Source organism: Octopus bimaculoides, chromosome 2 (genome assembly GCF_001194135.2).
Source record: "Octopus bimaculoides isolate UCB-OBI-ISO-001 chromosome 2, ASM119413v2, whole genome shotgun sequence".
Lineage (NCBI taxonomy): Eukaryota > Metazoa > Mollusca > Cephalopoda > Octopoda > Octopodidae > Octopus > Octopus bimaculoides.
Window position 1 is genome coordinate 129,544,964 of NC_068982.1, and position 14,675 is coordinate 129,559,638.

Genomic DNA, 14,675 nt, shown 5'->3' on the forward strand with positions numbered 1-14,675 from the left:
TTTTTGTAAATAATCAAGAACTCTAGATTAATATAGTTACTTATATTACTTCAAATTTTATTTTTATTTATTTGTATAGCTGTAAAAAATTATTTAAATTACTTGAAGAAGATTACAAAGGAAGAGCACATTATGTGGCTTACTTAACTCGCTGCAAGCAGGGCCTGTTAACAAGTTTGTATTTCCTCCAAGGACTTTTACAGCGAGCACAAAGGTGAAGTCTGATTTTATACAACATTAGTTTATATATTTTGTACATTATTATATTCACATATTTGTAATCCCAGTATTTGACTGGCACTTACCAGTCAAGTACTGGGATTGATGTAATTGCTTAACTTCTCCTCCAAATTGCTGGCCTTGTGCCTGAATTAAAAAGTTGGGCTAGCACAGAGTCGATAAAATATAATACTAGGTTAGTACTGGGGGTAATGTAATCAACCATCCACTCCCTTCAAAGTTACTGACTGTGTACCTCTATTTGAAGCAATTAGTAGATACATACAAAACTGGTGTTTATTTGATTATTTGATGTGATGATTGTGAACAAATCTAAATGGGGAGAACCATGAGAGGAACTTCAATCAATCTGAAGGTTCTTTTTATGTGTGATGTATAACAAGATTCACATTATGCACCTTCTTTGAAAGGCAGTTGGTCATTGAGTGTGGAGAAGCATGTCTCATACACACACACACACAAAATGGCTGAAACCAAAAGATATCACAAGGTGGAAATGGGTTTCAGGTTCAGTTCCACTGCACAGCACCTTGAGCAAGAGCTTCTTTCTATAACTATTAGCCAACCAAGCATTGTTAGTGTACATGGGACGATAACTCTAATAGACCTATATGTGTGTTTGTGTGTGCGCGTGCACTTGTGCAAGAATGTTATTTCATTTGTCATCATTTGAGTGAAGCAGTGATGATGTTGATATTATGACCAATTGCTGCTTTCAAATACATGTGGAGCATCGAAGAAACCCTTACCTGTAAAGCATATGAGATTTGCCTCAAAATCAATTCTTCTCCAAGCCATGTTAGCATGGAAAAGTATATGTTAAATGAGTGGATTTAATTGATGGAAATTACCATTGTATAACTATTTATATGTTTGTATCTCCTTATCTTGATGTTATGTAGTAGTTGTAAACGAGTGTCATCATCATATAAGCAGTGTTGTAAAAACATGTGTGGGTCATTAGAAACAGGCAAGGGTTGCTGACATGAAGGGCTTCTAGCCAAAGAAAATCTGTTATTTCAATGAATTTCATCTGACACATGCAAGCATGGAAAATAGATGTCAAGAATTATGAAAAGCATATTGAAATAATTGTGTATGAAAATGTGTGGGTTAGATAGAGTAAAACAATGTGTAAGTTCAGATGGAGTAAAGGTAAATGTTTTAATAATTGTTATATGAATTTTTTCACAGAGAAAAAGAAATTTGCAACAATCACCTGAATAATGTGTGTGTACAAAGGTTCATTGAAAGTAAAGACAAACTACTTTCAAATTTTATAGCAGATTTTCAAAAGCTTACTATGTCAGATGAAAAAGTAAGTAACCTTTTTTTAACTGTTCTTTTAAAGATCTTTTATTTGTATTTTTCAAGTATTGAAGGCTTTTTTATAATCATCATCATCATCATCAACATTTAATGTCTCTTTGTCCATGCTGTGCAAAGAATTTAAAAACTATATTCATTTTTATTTTATTTCTAAGTTAAGTCCCCACTTAATTTTATTCAGTGCTTCCATAAATAGATGCTAGCAAAACACAGAACAGTTTGGAGAAGAAAGATCCCTTCCCAGTCATACATAGCTTTAACGCAGTACTAAGTATTGCACATAATGAGGAAAAGGAGATAAAAATATCTCAGTTGTCTTCTATGTCATATGACATGCTCCTTACCACAGAATAGTTCTGTAGATTTGTATTAAGTTCTGAGCTGATGGAATGTAACATAAGGGTGCTAGAGAGAAGTTTGTCTACACTAGTACAGACATTGGTTGTGTATGGAGGACAATAGTTAAGTAAAGAAGTGCCAAATGGTCCAAATAGAAGAAATTTATGGAAGAGGAAAACTTGAGAAGTGATGATGGTTGATCTCCGTATGATAAACTTCACAAACGAGATGACAACTATCATGTAGTGAGACCCTGTTTTGTAGAAGATCTATCCAACTTATGCAAGCATAGAAAGGCAGGCATAAGATGATCATGATTTCTTGTTTTGGCTTAAAAGTCTTTAGAAGGATGGAGAGATTAAATCAGAAATATCTGACTTCCATGCCAATCTCACTTAGCACAGAAAGTTAAGAAACTTCCACTCTAAATTCAAATTTAAAAGAATGAAAGTGTTAACATTATTTAATCATAAAACTTACTACTTTTGATTAAGGGTGGTGACTTCAAAAGTTGCAGAATGAAAAATTGCTAATTTTCTTTTTGTCAAAATACCAAGAAATGTGCCTGTCTGGATATGTATTTTAGAGAATAGAAGCATATGTATTAGTTAATGTGTTAATGCAGAGGTTAAAGCACCTGAATTGAGAGTTCACTTGGGATGGTCCCTCAACACATCTAATGCACACAGCAAAAAAAAAAAAAAATGTTAATAGTTGTGTACATATTCTTTAGATATGAATGTCTTTCCTATTTGCTAACCACTTCATAGCTTGAACTGGGTACATTCTGTCATGCAACTGGCACTAAAGATTGTCCTATCAGTTTTTATTTCAGATTTACTGCTCCCCTAAATGCTTTACATTCTCTACAACTTGTCAATTCCACATTTTCCTTTATTGCTTCTTTTGTTTCCAGTCAGCAACCATTTTATTTTATGAACTTGGTGCTTTTTACTGAGCCAGTATTATAGTATATACACTTTTAACAGGATTCAAAGTATCAATGAGAAGAGTTAGTAACATGTAGGATTTGACTAAGGTGTCTAACTATATGCAAAAATTTTCATATAACATTCAATAACATTTCAGGTTATCAACAAGATAAAAAAAAATACAAATTCTATAGTAATTCTAATTCAACAATTGGTTTTGTAGAAATGTACTAAGGTTAAAATGTTAAATTTTAGTGCTTGTTATTAAAAAAATGTACATGAACACTACGAATTCCCATTTATTGTTTTCCAGAATTTCTGATCTAATTAGAAAATGGTTATTTCTTTGATGACTTTTGAAGCTTTTTGAATGATGAGATAATCTGTTTATTTACTTTATTTCTTTAAATTATTTTCTTTTCTGTATTTCAGGAAGATTTAGTTGAACGTTTCTTGAATGGACTTTATCAAAGTATTCAAACAGATGCTCTCTGGCAAGGTATGAAAGAAATTTGGTATATAACTGGGGAGACTAATCTTTTAGTTAATGACTCACTATTCCAATATTTTCATCTGCAGACAAAAAGAATAGTGGTTAGTTGTGAACAGTGGTGGCTCATAGATAAAATTAGTTGGGTGTGTTGCTTCAGAGAATTTTTAGCTGTTTTAATATTGTGTAAAAGGAAGTGAACATATAAAAAGAATATTTATACTTAAACTTGATTGGTTCACATTTTAGCCCCTCCTTGGTAGTGTTTAATTTGCTCACTAAACACTGCCGTGAATTCCTCCTTGTTTTTCAAAAATCCCCACTAAATCACAAAATAAGTGTTGGGGGTGGGAATCTGCCCTATTTTTCAAATCCTGGCAGCAACACTGAAGCTGGAAGCAGGATAATAATCTAATTCTACACTTTATCACATTCAAGATTATAAACATGCTTTTGAGCACAACATACGTGAACAACAGTGCTCTCTCTTCCTAGTGTGAAGCTTCCTATCTTGGACATGTGAGCTTGCACACAACAGCCAAACACTGCATCGCTGGAACTGTTAAGCGCACAGTTCTATACAAGGATTTTTGTATTTTTTTCGTAAACTAGGGGATGGCTGCTGACATTAAGCTTAAGGATTATATAATGTACAAGTATAAAGAAAGAATTAAAGAAAAAAAGACTCATTATATTGAATGTTATCGATAATATCAAGTGGAAATAGTGGTGTTGCAGTTCTGCAGTGCCTATACACGAGCCGCCACTGGTTGTGAATATGAACCAGTTAAATGTTTTAATAGATCTAGCCTCATATGGTTTGTTATAAATGATTTACTAGTACGCTTTAATTAGAATTCATTATGATGCAATCATTTTAAATATGGATCTTCTAGTATGCAGTTTACGTAAGACAAATGAGCTGATTGCTTCATCTGCTGAAAGTCTCAAAAGAAAAAAATGTATGTGGGGGGGGGGGCAGTGATTAATGTATTCATAGATATGCTAGATCTAAAAAATACAGGATGATCGTGGTTGGAATGTCTTGGTCATAGGTCTGCTTGATCAGGACTAGGGCTAAACAAAAACAAACAGATTGGTCTATTAGCCCGTCATATATGTACTAGAATGAATGCTGAACTCTTCAAGAAAACATATACATACATATGCACTGGCACACATATAAGCTTCATCTCTTCAGATTCAGTTTAATTTCCTTTTTATAGAACTTTATGTAAATTTTATTCTTTTTTATCGTGGAAACATTGGCAGGTTTCTTCTCCAAATGCTTAAAATGTGTTTGTAATCCTTAATTAAAAATGGCCCATTTTTATTTTACCTCACCTTTCTTTACAGTCACATTTTAAGTTTTTCTTTAAGCTGTTTTATTATATATATTTTTTAATAGATTTATAGATTGGTCTTTTAGAATAGGTACACTTATCTCTGCATATCTCAAAACATGACTAAAAGGATTGTTGTCAGTCAGGGCATCTCACCTTACAATACTGCCTCAAAAGATCCTGTCCAGCTAATGCTATCATGGAAGAGAGGACACAAAAATGATGATGATATTGTTGATTGTATATGTAGGTTTGATAAGTTCAAAAGATTATACAGCAAAAAGCTGGAGGAATTATATTTGTCATATGTATTATTCTTATTACCATCTTCTATCATATAATATGGCTATTTAATTCCTCTATTCAATCAAATGAAAATAAGCAGTCTACTATTGCCTAAAATTCAAATTAGAAGTAGAATGAACTAAATTTACTGCAGACACAAGGGTCACAAATATTGAAGAGATATCCTTTTGTTCTTTTACTGATTCAGTTATTAGACTTCAATCATATTGGAGAACTGCTTCCAAGAGTTTTAGTCATTCATATTGACCCCAATAATTTCAGTCTGGTGTTTATGTTATCGATCTTATTTATTGAATATTTAAGTTGCCTTTTGTTGTAAAGGTATGCAACTTGATGCACCACTTTACATCAGTATTCACAGGCAGATATGCAACAGGTTATTGCAGTTTCTCCCTACCATATTCTGCTCATGAGACACTGGTCAAACTATACAATTAAATCATATTTCTGTTACTTTTTTTTAATCCCTTCTCTCCTAATAGATGATAGGTCAGCCACAGCAGAGATTGAACTCTGAACGTAAAAGAATGTCACTAAATACTGCAAAATACTTTTGTCTGCTATTCTACTGATTTTGCTCATTTATAATATTTGCAATATAAGGTTAAACTTTTGGGTTTTTGTTTTAAACAAAATCCATTTTCTAGGTTGCAGTGAAAGTCAGTTACAAAGCAGTTGCATTGCTCTGGAGCGCTATGTTATGGGACGAATTTATACACATGCCATGTTTCCCAATGGAGATGGAGATATTTTGAGAGATCAGTAAGTACATATATTCTAATATAAGATGCTTTCACTGTGATATATTTTTATAATGGTTGCATGAAATCACAACTACTACATCTGCATATCAAAAGCAGCAATGACTAAATTCATCTCCCACCATTTCACCTTTTACCAGCAACATCAAATATCACCAACCATCACACACAAAATGATACACATAGAACATTAGTGCACAAATAACATATTGGATCAGAGATTATTCTTTTATCCTTAACCTTTCCAAAATAAACACAAACTAGAAAAGCACAGCCTCCACCAAACCAGCAGGAGCAGCACTACGACGACCACCACCACTACCACATCATCAGCAGCATTGTTATTGCTTCCACTTCAACCACATACACTGCCATCAACGTTATCATGACAGTCACTTTCACCACCACAACCAGTATAACCACTACAATACTATCATCACACAACTAACACTATCATCACTTTTACCACTCTCACACATCACACTGTTCCTGTCACCATTATAACCACCAATACTGTTTTATCCTCCTCCCATACTTATCTCGACCATTGTCATCATCAACACTGTCTCTGCTTTCACCACAATCAGTTTCTTTACACAGTTGAAAATCTATTATCCGATACTCATGGGACCGAGATTGTTGCAGATTTTTGATTTTTCTAATTTTGGAGTGCTTTATCAAAAAAGAAAAATTGCATCTACAAAACGGAACAGTTTTTGGTACAATAGCTTATAGACATACTCTGAATGTAGTACTATATAAATCTTTAATAATTTTTTTTTTATACTTAAGACCACCAAATATGTTAAGATATCAGCCTCTACCCACGTTGTCATGCTTTGATTAAAAGGTTACAGCGTAGATTAGATTACTTAGATAAGTTTCGGGAAGAGATACAGTCAGCTCTGGAGAACCATAGCCATTCAAGCAGAGGGTTATTGTTTTCAGAGACATCTGGGTGTGGGTGGTTTATCTGGTATTTGTTGGGGTTAATCATCTAGGGATCGTTTGAATGCCGTGAAGTCACTTCCCTCCTTTATGTGTCTGGCACGATGTTGAAGAGAGCAGGGCCAATTGAGGTGAAATAGTTGTCATAGTGTTGTGATATGACACGAACATTTCTGTAGTGGACAGATGGCATTGGGGCCAAGCCTCAGACGAATTTTAAAGATGGGCAATGTTGATGGAATATTTTCCACATCATACAGATGATATAGAGCTCACAGCGGCAGTGGAGGAGCAAAGCCTGAGCTCTTTGAGTCGATCCCAATAGTGAAGGCTTGTCATGTCATCCTTCGCAGATCTCTGCCAAGCAGCTCATTTTAAGATAGATACATAAGTAAAATTACTAATAGAGAAATGAAAATAAACTCTGGAAACAGCAACGCCACCATAGATTACGTGCAAACAATGAACGTGTTTTCAAGGGAGATAATCAAAGAATGTAATACTTCTTGTAAAGTAAATATAACAAATGAAAACTCCTTCAAGAATCCATAAAAATTCCTGGATCACTACCAAAATTTCATCATCTGTTCCTTGTGTCATTTCCAACTTTTCCTGCAAGTTTCATCAAATACCGTTCACAACTTTTTTTAGTTATTTTGCACACAGACAGACAAACCAATGCCGATGAAAACATAACCTCATTCCTTGGTGGATGAACAACACAAAACAATATACTTGGCAACAACAGAAGTTATAAAAAAGTACTCAATTAAATAAAAATATTACAAATAAGATACCACCTAGCCATTTGAGAACCACATTTGTCACTGCAACATGTATAATCAACACCATTACATATAGAATCAACTGCAAATACATTTATAATACTCTAAACACAGCCTCTGCCTCTCCAATCAGTTTTGACAAACATAAAACTCACAAATAGTAGTAACATTAATAACCTTTTAAGACCCAAATAATTAACTGGTATCGTACATCACTAATGGGGAAACTACAATATATACTTCAGGTTTATTTTGTAGTTTCTGTTGCTGTTACCAATGTAGACATGGAGTGGGGGAAAAGCAGCATGCTTAGACAACTCCACAACACCCACGTAATGAACTACTGCATATTGAAGTGCTCAGTATTGGCCTGTAATAGTATATCTGGAACAATCAGTCATACTTTATTCTTTAATCAACAGCTCTGCACCCCAAATCTGCTTCATCACTGCTAACTTGCAGGATTCATGGAGATAACAGCAATAAAATTGCACATAGCCATCTTTACCATGTCCCTAGAAATGTAGACCTCATTTAGTCTCACTGGAAATTAAATTCATTTGTGTGTCTTCTTATAAGGTTGTGAATATAAGTTGAAACTAGCAGCAGTGAAAAATAAGTTATATTTAGACAAACTCTTTTTCACTGTTTACAGATAACTAACAATTTTTGTAGACAAGTTCCATGTACAGCATTTATATAAGGATAACATAAATGTGTTTGAAAACAAAATATATGAATGGTTGTGTTTGTACAAGTTGATTGAATAATTCATGTTGGTCTGTTCAGTTAAGCATACCTCCTATTGAGACTAACTGAAACCAATTAGAAATACCACTGGAAATAGTAGTGGTAGGTCACCACATTCTATTATGGTGAGATGAGAGGAGCTAAGCTAGAGAAACAGATTTGACTTCTGTATATATATATATATATATATATATATATATATATAACCAACGGGATTGAAATATTTCTGGTTTTTGATTGGCCAATAAAACCAGTGAACTGCCAAAATGTCACCCTTTACATGATGTCCTGAAAAAATAGGCAATTGTTGTTCTTGCCTAGCACTAGGTTGGTTTTGTTTCAGCAGACCTATGATTAAAGGCATTCCAGCCGAGACCACTCCATCTTGTCCTATGTACATGAAACTTAAGACCACATTATACAAAGTCTTCTCTTTTTTTCAAGACAGCTGTGTAATTTGAGGATGATTTGGTTGCTATTCTAACAGGTTGATCAACCATGTAGATGCCTCCTCCTTCACTGGCTCAGACCAGCTGCATGCTGGTACTGAGCCAAGCAAGGAGCCTCTACATAAATAAGTTGATCAACCTATTTTAAGTTCACTTGCCATGCTATCTCATTCGCTTTTGGCTTGGTACCTTTCCTAACACCACCCACTCTATACTACTCTAGCATGGTTCAAATCAGTAAAAGAGTTTATTCAGTTAGTCTCCTAATGTCTAAGAAAGTCAATGTTTATAAATATCAATGTCTCTTATGGCTGTGTATGTGCATACATTCTTGATTATTAAACTCAGTTTGAATCATATTTTGTAGAAAATTCAACTAAATCTTCACTGGTTCATTGTTAAAACTTAAAAATGCAATAGTCTGCTTATCTCTTTATTTTAGTTTATTTTTTTTCTTAGTTTCAATCCTCTTGTGCAACTCTAGTATATTGTATCTTATAATTTTTTGTAGACTAATTCATGAACACATCAAAAACCTATCTCAAGTGATATCTCCTACACATAAAGATTTATGTATCCCAAAGATATATCAGTTTGAGTGTCCTTGGCCAGCTGCTCAAAGAGAAATCCATATGATAAATGCATACAAGGTTGGTATCAATATAAATACCTCCATTTATTTGATTATTGTAGAGTATTATAGTATTTAATATTCATCCTTACTAGAAAACTTAGTACAAGTTTGAAAAAATAGCTTATTTCCTCACTGGTTAGTTTTCATTTCTCTACTTTAATTCATTGTTTCATTCATTTATAAGCATTTTATAATGTTGTAGTTGTAGTGAATGTAAAATTTTATTGAATCATTCTTTATGTTGATAGTTACGAAGTCCAATGATTCTGTTTGAAGTTGAAATATTAAACTACAGCAGTATTTTGTACACTCCATTTATTATTCATTGTCTTAAGAATTTATTGAACTGCTATTTTACTTCTTGATTTTTTTAAAGAATTGGTGTTATAAAAGATGATTTTTGCTTTCAAACTATTTTCATCTATAGATAAGGAAAATTGTTATACACACAAAAAGTTTATAAATCCATAAAAATTTATTCAATTTCACATCCACCTTATCGTATCAGTTAATATAACAAATTTTTCTCTGATTTCAATGTGCCTGTTTTTATTTCGTTTTGGTAAATGGTAAAAAAATATTCTGTTTCATTTTCTTTCAGACACCAAAAGATAAAGTGCAGTGTGTATATCGTTGTTCATTATGTATTATGAATTTATTGAGTATGGCCAATGACCGAAAAGTGCCAGCTGCAGATGACTTTTTCCCTGTGCTCATTTATGTTATTATTAAGGCCAACCCCCCTTGTTTATTGTCAACCATCCAATATGTTAACAGTTTCTATGGTGAGCGTGTAACTGGAGAAGAACAATATTGGTGGATGCAGTTCTTCTCTGCAGTAAAATTCATTAAAACAATGGATTGAAGGAACCATCAAAATTTACAATGATAAAAAGTTGTAAATGACAAACTTACTAATCAATATTGTCAACATTTTTGGCTTAGTTGTTGACTAAGTGATGACATTTCTACACTGTACAACTGTGATTATATCACAGGAACTGCTACAATAATAGAACTTATTTCATCCAGTTTAGCTATTCAGATGCCATCCATCATCAGTATTGGTTTCTGTAACAGACCTACAATACTGGCTGTATCAGTTAGTTGTAGTATTATGTCTCCTCTTCTAGCACCCGGGTTGTGTTATGCTAAAAGGAAGGAGCAGACCATTACAATAGGTATGTTGGCACCAGGAAGACATTTGGGCGAAACAGGTAGGTGTGCAATCTAAAGAAACGAAAGGGTTGTGTAAGCTATTTGCTCAATCATTTAATTGATGCATGTAATAAAATTTTTCAGCTAGATCATTGTCAGTTAATTTTCAGCTGTGACAGTACATTGACATTTCTTAAATTGTTTAATCATAAACAGATTCTAGTTTCATAATAATACACTAAATATGAAGTTATTCAAATGTAGCTCTTTAAACTCTTGGAGCTATGGAGGGCATAAAAAAACTGCTGGAATTCTTTGTAAAATAATATTTGTATAGACAGAATGTATATGATTTCCATGTGCAGTTTTGTGAATTTGCTTGTTTTTCCTGCCACCATTAAAGAACAAGTTTCTTTTTGACTTCCTTCTGGTGTTCCTTCTACCTTCATGCCAAACTTGCCTCCTTCCTTTTTACATTACCCCAGTTCTACAGTTGGATAACATATACTATATTCATTTACAGAAAAAATATTGTCAAGGGCTATTCTGTTATTAAAACTGTGAGTCATAAGAAAATAGTCGTTTTCTTTTGTTTTTGTTTTTTTTACATGTTGATGATGAGTAAATTTTCGCTGCTGTTAGCCCTTCCAGATTATTGATGATGAAATGATGGTTTATCAGAAGATATTCAATATGAGTATTTTTTTTTCTCAATCAGGAATTTTCAGCAAAAACAAAATAATTTGCTAAGTTATTTACATTAAAATAATTGAGCTAATGAAGCAGACTCTACATGGCTGCTTGCCCTGTTAGAAAAAAACAGTCAAATTTCCCTCAAATCGTACTCTACCAATTTAAGAGGACATAAGGTAGATTATTGCTGAAATTAAAATGGGATGGTCGCAGCTGTAATACCTTTGATCAAAGGCTGACTTGAGACTAAACATTAAATTGATATTAAGATATACTGTCCTTTGAGTCATAATATATATTTAAATTTCTTCTTTTGAACTTTTTGTTTTCACCAGGTGAAACTAAAGATGTATTAGATCGTTTTGATGTATTTGAAGAACTTCCTGATGAATCAATGGATTCCAATAACTCTGTTGTTTCTATAATTGATTCATTGTTAACTTCTGCCTGTGGTATATGATCTTGAGGAGAGGTTGGGTCAAGGCTCTTTTCATTTACATTCTTTAAGTAACTGGTGTGAACATTATCTTCTTCAGAACTAGAAAATTCTGAATGAACAGTATCTGTGATATTTTGCATACTAATGTTAGAGTTACTGTTGAAACTACTGTCCATATTATTTAGAACTCTATTTGGGTCTGTTAAATCTAACATATCACAAAGTAAAGTTGTCTGTTCATTGATCTGTATGTCTGAGCCATTTTCACTCTGCACAAAATTTTCTGGGATGGTAAGATCTCCACCAAAATCATCGATTATATTTTGTATGTCTTCATCAGTTGCTGTGAAATCATACCTGGGGACCAATAGATAAAAAAAGAAAAAAGCTGATAAGAATACATGAAATGACCCAACATCAGCTGACAAATTTAAATGTAATTTTGCTGAACAATGTCTATTAAATAATTCAACATTCCGTGGAGGCGCAATGGCCCAGTGGTTAGGGCAGTGGACTCACGGTCATAGGATCGCGGTTTTGATTCCCAGACCGGGCGTTGTGAGTGTTTATTGAGCGAAAACACCTAAAGTTCCACGAGGCTCCGGCAGGGGATGGTGGTGAACCCTGCTGTACTCTTTCACCACAACTTTCTCTCACTCTTACTTCCTGTTTCTGTTGTGCCTGTAATTCAAAGGGTCAGCCTTGTCACACTGTGTCACGCTGAATATCCCTGAGAACTACGTTAAGAGTACATGTGTCTGTGGAGTGCTCAGCCACTTGGACATTAATTTCACGAGCAGGCTGTTCCGTTGATCGGATCAACTGGAACCCTCGACGTTGTAAGTAACGGAGTGCCAACAACAACAACAATTCAACATTCCAATCAATTATAAGATCTAAAAGTTATACCGTTCATCAGTTCCAGGTCCAGGCATGTAACAGTTGGACCTATGCAAGTTTAGTAAATGGTTTGTTGATTTTAGAACAGCTAACCATTCAGGGTCTAACTGTAGCTTTAAAGGTTTTCTGTGAGGAATATCTAAAATCTGAAGTTGAAAAGACAAAAAAAATTTATATTAATTCAATTGTAGAAAAATATTCCTGTCTTTGACACATAAATAACATAAGCTACAATAAGTATTTGATTTGCAGTGTTTGCCTCATGATCACAAATTCAACCAAGCAATGTCTAGAAAAAATTTTTTTTTTTAAATTTATCTAAAATGGGTGCGGGAGTGGCTGTGTGGTAAGTAGCTTGCTCACCAACCACATGGTTCTGTGTTCAGTCCTACTGCGTGGCACCTTGGGCAAGTGTCTTCTAATATAGCCTCGGGCCGACCAAAGCCTTGTGACTGGATTTGATAGACGGAAACTGAAAGAAGCCCGTCGTATATATGTATATGTGCTTGTCCCCCCAACATCACTTGACAACCGATGCTGGTGTGTTTACGTCCCCGTAACTTAGCGGTTCGGCCGATAGAATAAGTCCTGGGGTCGATTTGCTCGACTAAAGGCGGTGCTCCAGCATGGCCACAGTCAAATGACTGAAACAAGTAAAAGAGAGTAAGACAATTACCTGTAAGAAATCTCTTCTCGGTAAACATTTATCAAGTGAAAGAAATTTGGTTTTTGATTTAAATTCACCACTTTCAGTCTAGAAATATATGGGGAAAAAATAAGAAAACAAAACAGTAAGCAAATGTTTTAAGTTTAGTAGAAATAATAAGCAATTATTCAGTTCACTTTAACTGAGCTTTAAAATTTTGGAATGTGGATGAAGGGAATCTAGTGAAAGGAGACATGGCTAAAACTCAGACCTTACATTGTCAGGAAAAGGCTATTTTGATAGAAATGCTATCAAAGAGCTATCATCTTATGTCTGTTAAGGAATGGATGTGTTATTATAGACCAAATCATAGTGAGTAGCATGTACACAGAAGGCTATATTAAGATGGTTATTTATTCAAAGTTGAAGAAGAATAGTACCAGAGATATTTGAAGAAAACCCTGCACCTCCAGTGGCAGAACAGACAGAGGAATATTCTTTTCTACTCTTGGCACAATGCCCAAAATTTTTGGGGAAGGAGGGGGGGGCAATTAGATCAACCCCAGTATGCAACTGGTACTTAATTTATTGACCCTGAAAGGATGAAAGGCAAAGTCGACCTCAGCGGAGTTTGAACTCAGAACATAAAGACAGACGAAATACCTGGTGTGCCAATGATTCTGCCAGCTAGCTGCCTTAGAGGAATATTATTGTGCAAGAGTAAGGCCCTATACCATTCTTTGAATCTATATTTACACATCAGCTGTGATGAACTGGTCATATTGTGCAAATGCTCATCATCAGCTTCCAAAAACAATTGTCTATGCAGGAAAACATATGAAGAGGGCAAAGGAAGTGGTATCTAGATGTACTGAAAGGAAATTCACACAGGTATCAATGTGTACAAGTTTGTGTCTTTTCATAAATAACTGACACAAGTGGAAACAGAGATTAGTTTCAGCCTTTCAGGGTCATAAAAGAAAAAAATCTAGGGTAGTGGAATGGCAAAAATGTTAGAACGAATAATCACTAAGCTTCCCTTCTGACGATCTAACAGCAAAACCTGCAACAACACTGGTGACAAGTTGTATTGGGCCTAAAGTGGTGGCCTTCCCCACAGACTACATCAATGATGTATATAAGAAATTTGAAGATTATTTTTTTTAATTATCTCTCAGTAACAACATCAGGAGTTTGCCTTAAAATTTTCACTTCATAAATAGCAAGTTAGTTTTTGTTTGTGGCAGATGTTCAGGTGCAATAAAGACTGTAAACAAACAGGAAACAACTTCTATCTCATTCCAGGGTGAAAAACTAGAGGTAGTCGATAGCTTCCGCTATCTGGGCGACCAAGTTAGTAGTGGGGGTGGGTGCGCTGAAAGTGTAGCTGCTAGAATAAGAATAGCCTGGGCAAAGTTTAGAGAGCTCTTACCCCTGCTGGCGACAAAGGGACTCTCACTCAGAGTAAAAGGCAGACTGTATGACGCATGCGTACGAACGACCATGCTACATGGCAGTGAAACATGGGCTGTA

The 14,675-nt window shown here is 34.5% G+C and overlaps 2 protein-coding genes across 9 annotated transcripts in view; one reads left to right on the forward strand and one right to left on the reverse strand.

The window, feature by feature from the left end:
- The window catches only part of LOC106875939 (GTPase-activating protein and VPS9 domain-containing protein 1), an 86,987-nt gene extending 75,947 nt beyond the window's left edge, over positions 1-11,040 (forward strand). For all 5 annotated transcript variants that reach the window (XM_052965593.1, XM_052965594.1, XM_052965595.1 and 2 more), the window contains 6 exons: positions 80-214; positions 1,435-1,558; positions 3,273-3,339; positions 5,627-5,741; positions 9,184-9,322; positions 9,908-11,040. In XM_052965593.1, coding sequence (XP_052821553.1) covers positions 80-214; positions 1,435-1,558; positions 3,273-3,339; positions 5,627-5,741; positions 9,184-9,322; positions 9,908-10,171 — 844 coding nt within the window. In that variant the 3' untranslated portion in view covers positions 10,172-11,040. The remainder of the gene's footprint in view (positions 1-79; positions 215-1,434; positions 1,559-3,272; positions 3,340-5,626; positions 5,742-9,183; positions 9,323-9,907) is intronic.
- LOC106875940 (lariat debranching enzyme) overlaps positions 9,328-14,675 on the reverse strand; it is a 16,789-nt gene continuing 11,441 nt past the window's right edge. For all 4 annotated transcript variants that reach the window (XM_014924262.2, XM_014924264.2, XM_014924263.2 and 1 more), the window contains 3 exons: positions 13,173-13,250; positions 12,506-12,642; positions 9,328-11,953 (listed from right to left, as the gene is read on the reverse strand). In XM_014924262.2, coding sequence (XP_014779748.1) covers positions 11,422-11,953; positions 12,506-12,642; positions 13,173-13,250 — 747 coding nt within the window. In that variant the 3' untranslated portion in view covers positions 9,328-11,421. The remainder of the gene's footprint in view (positions 11,954-12,505; positions 12,643-13,172; positions 13,251-14,675) is intronic.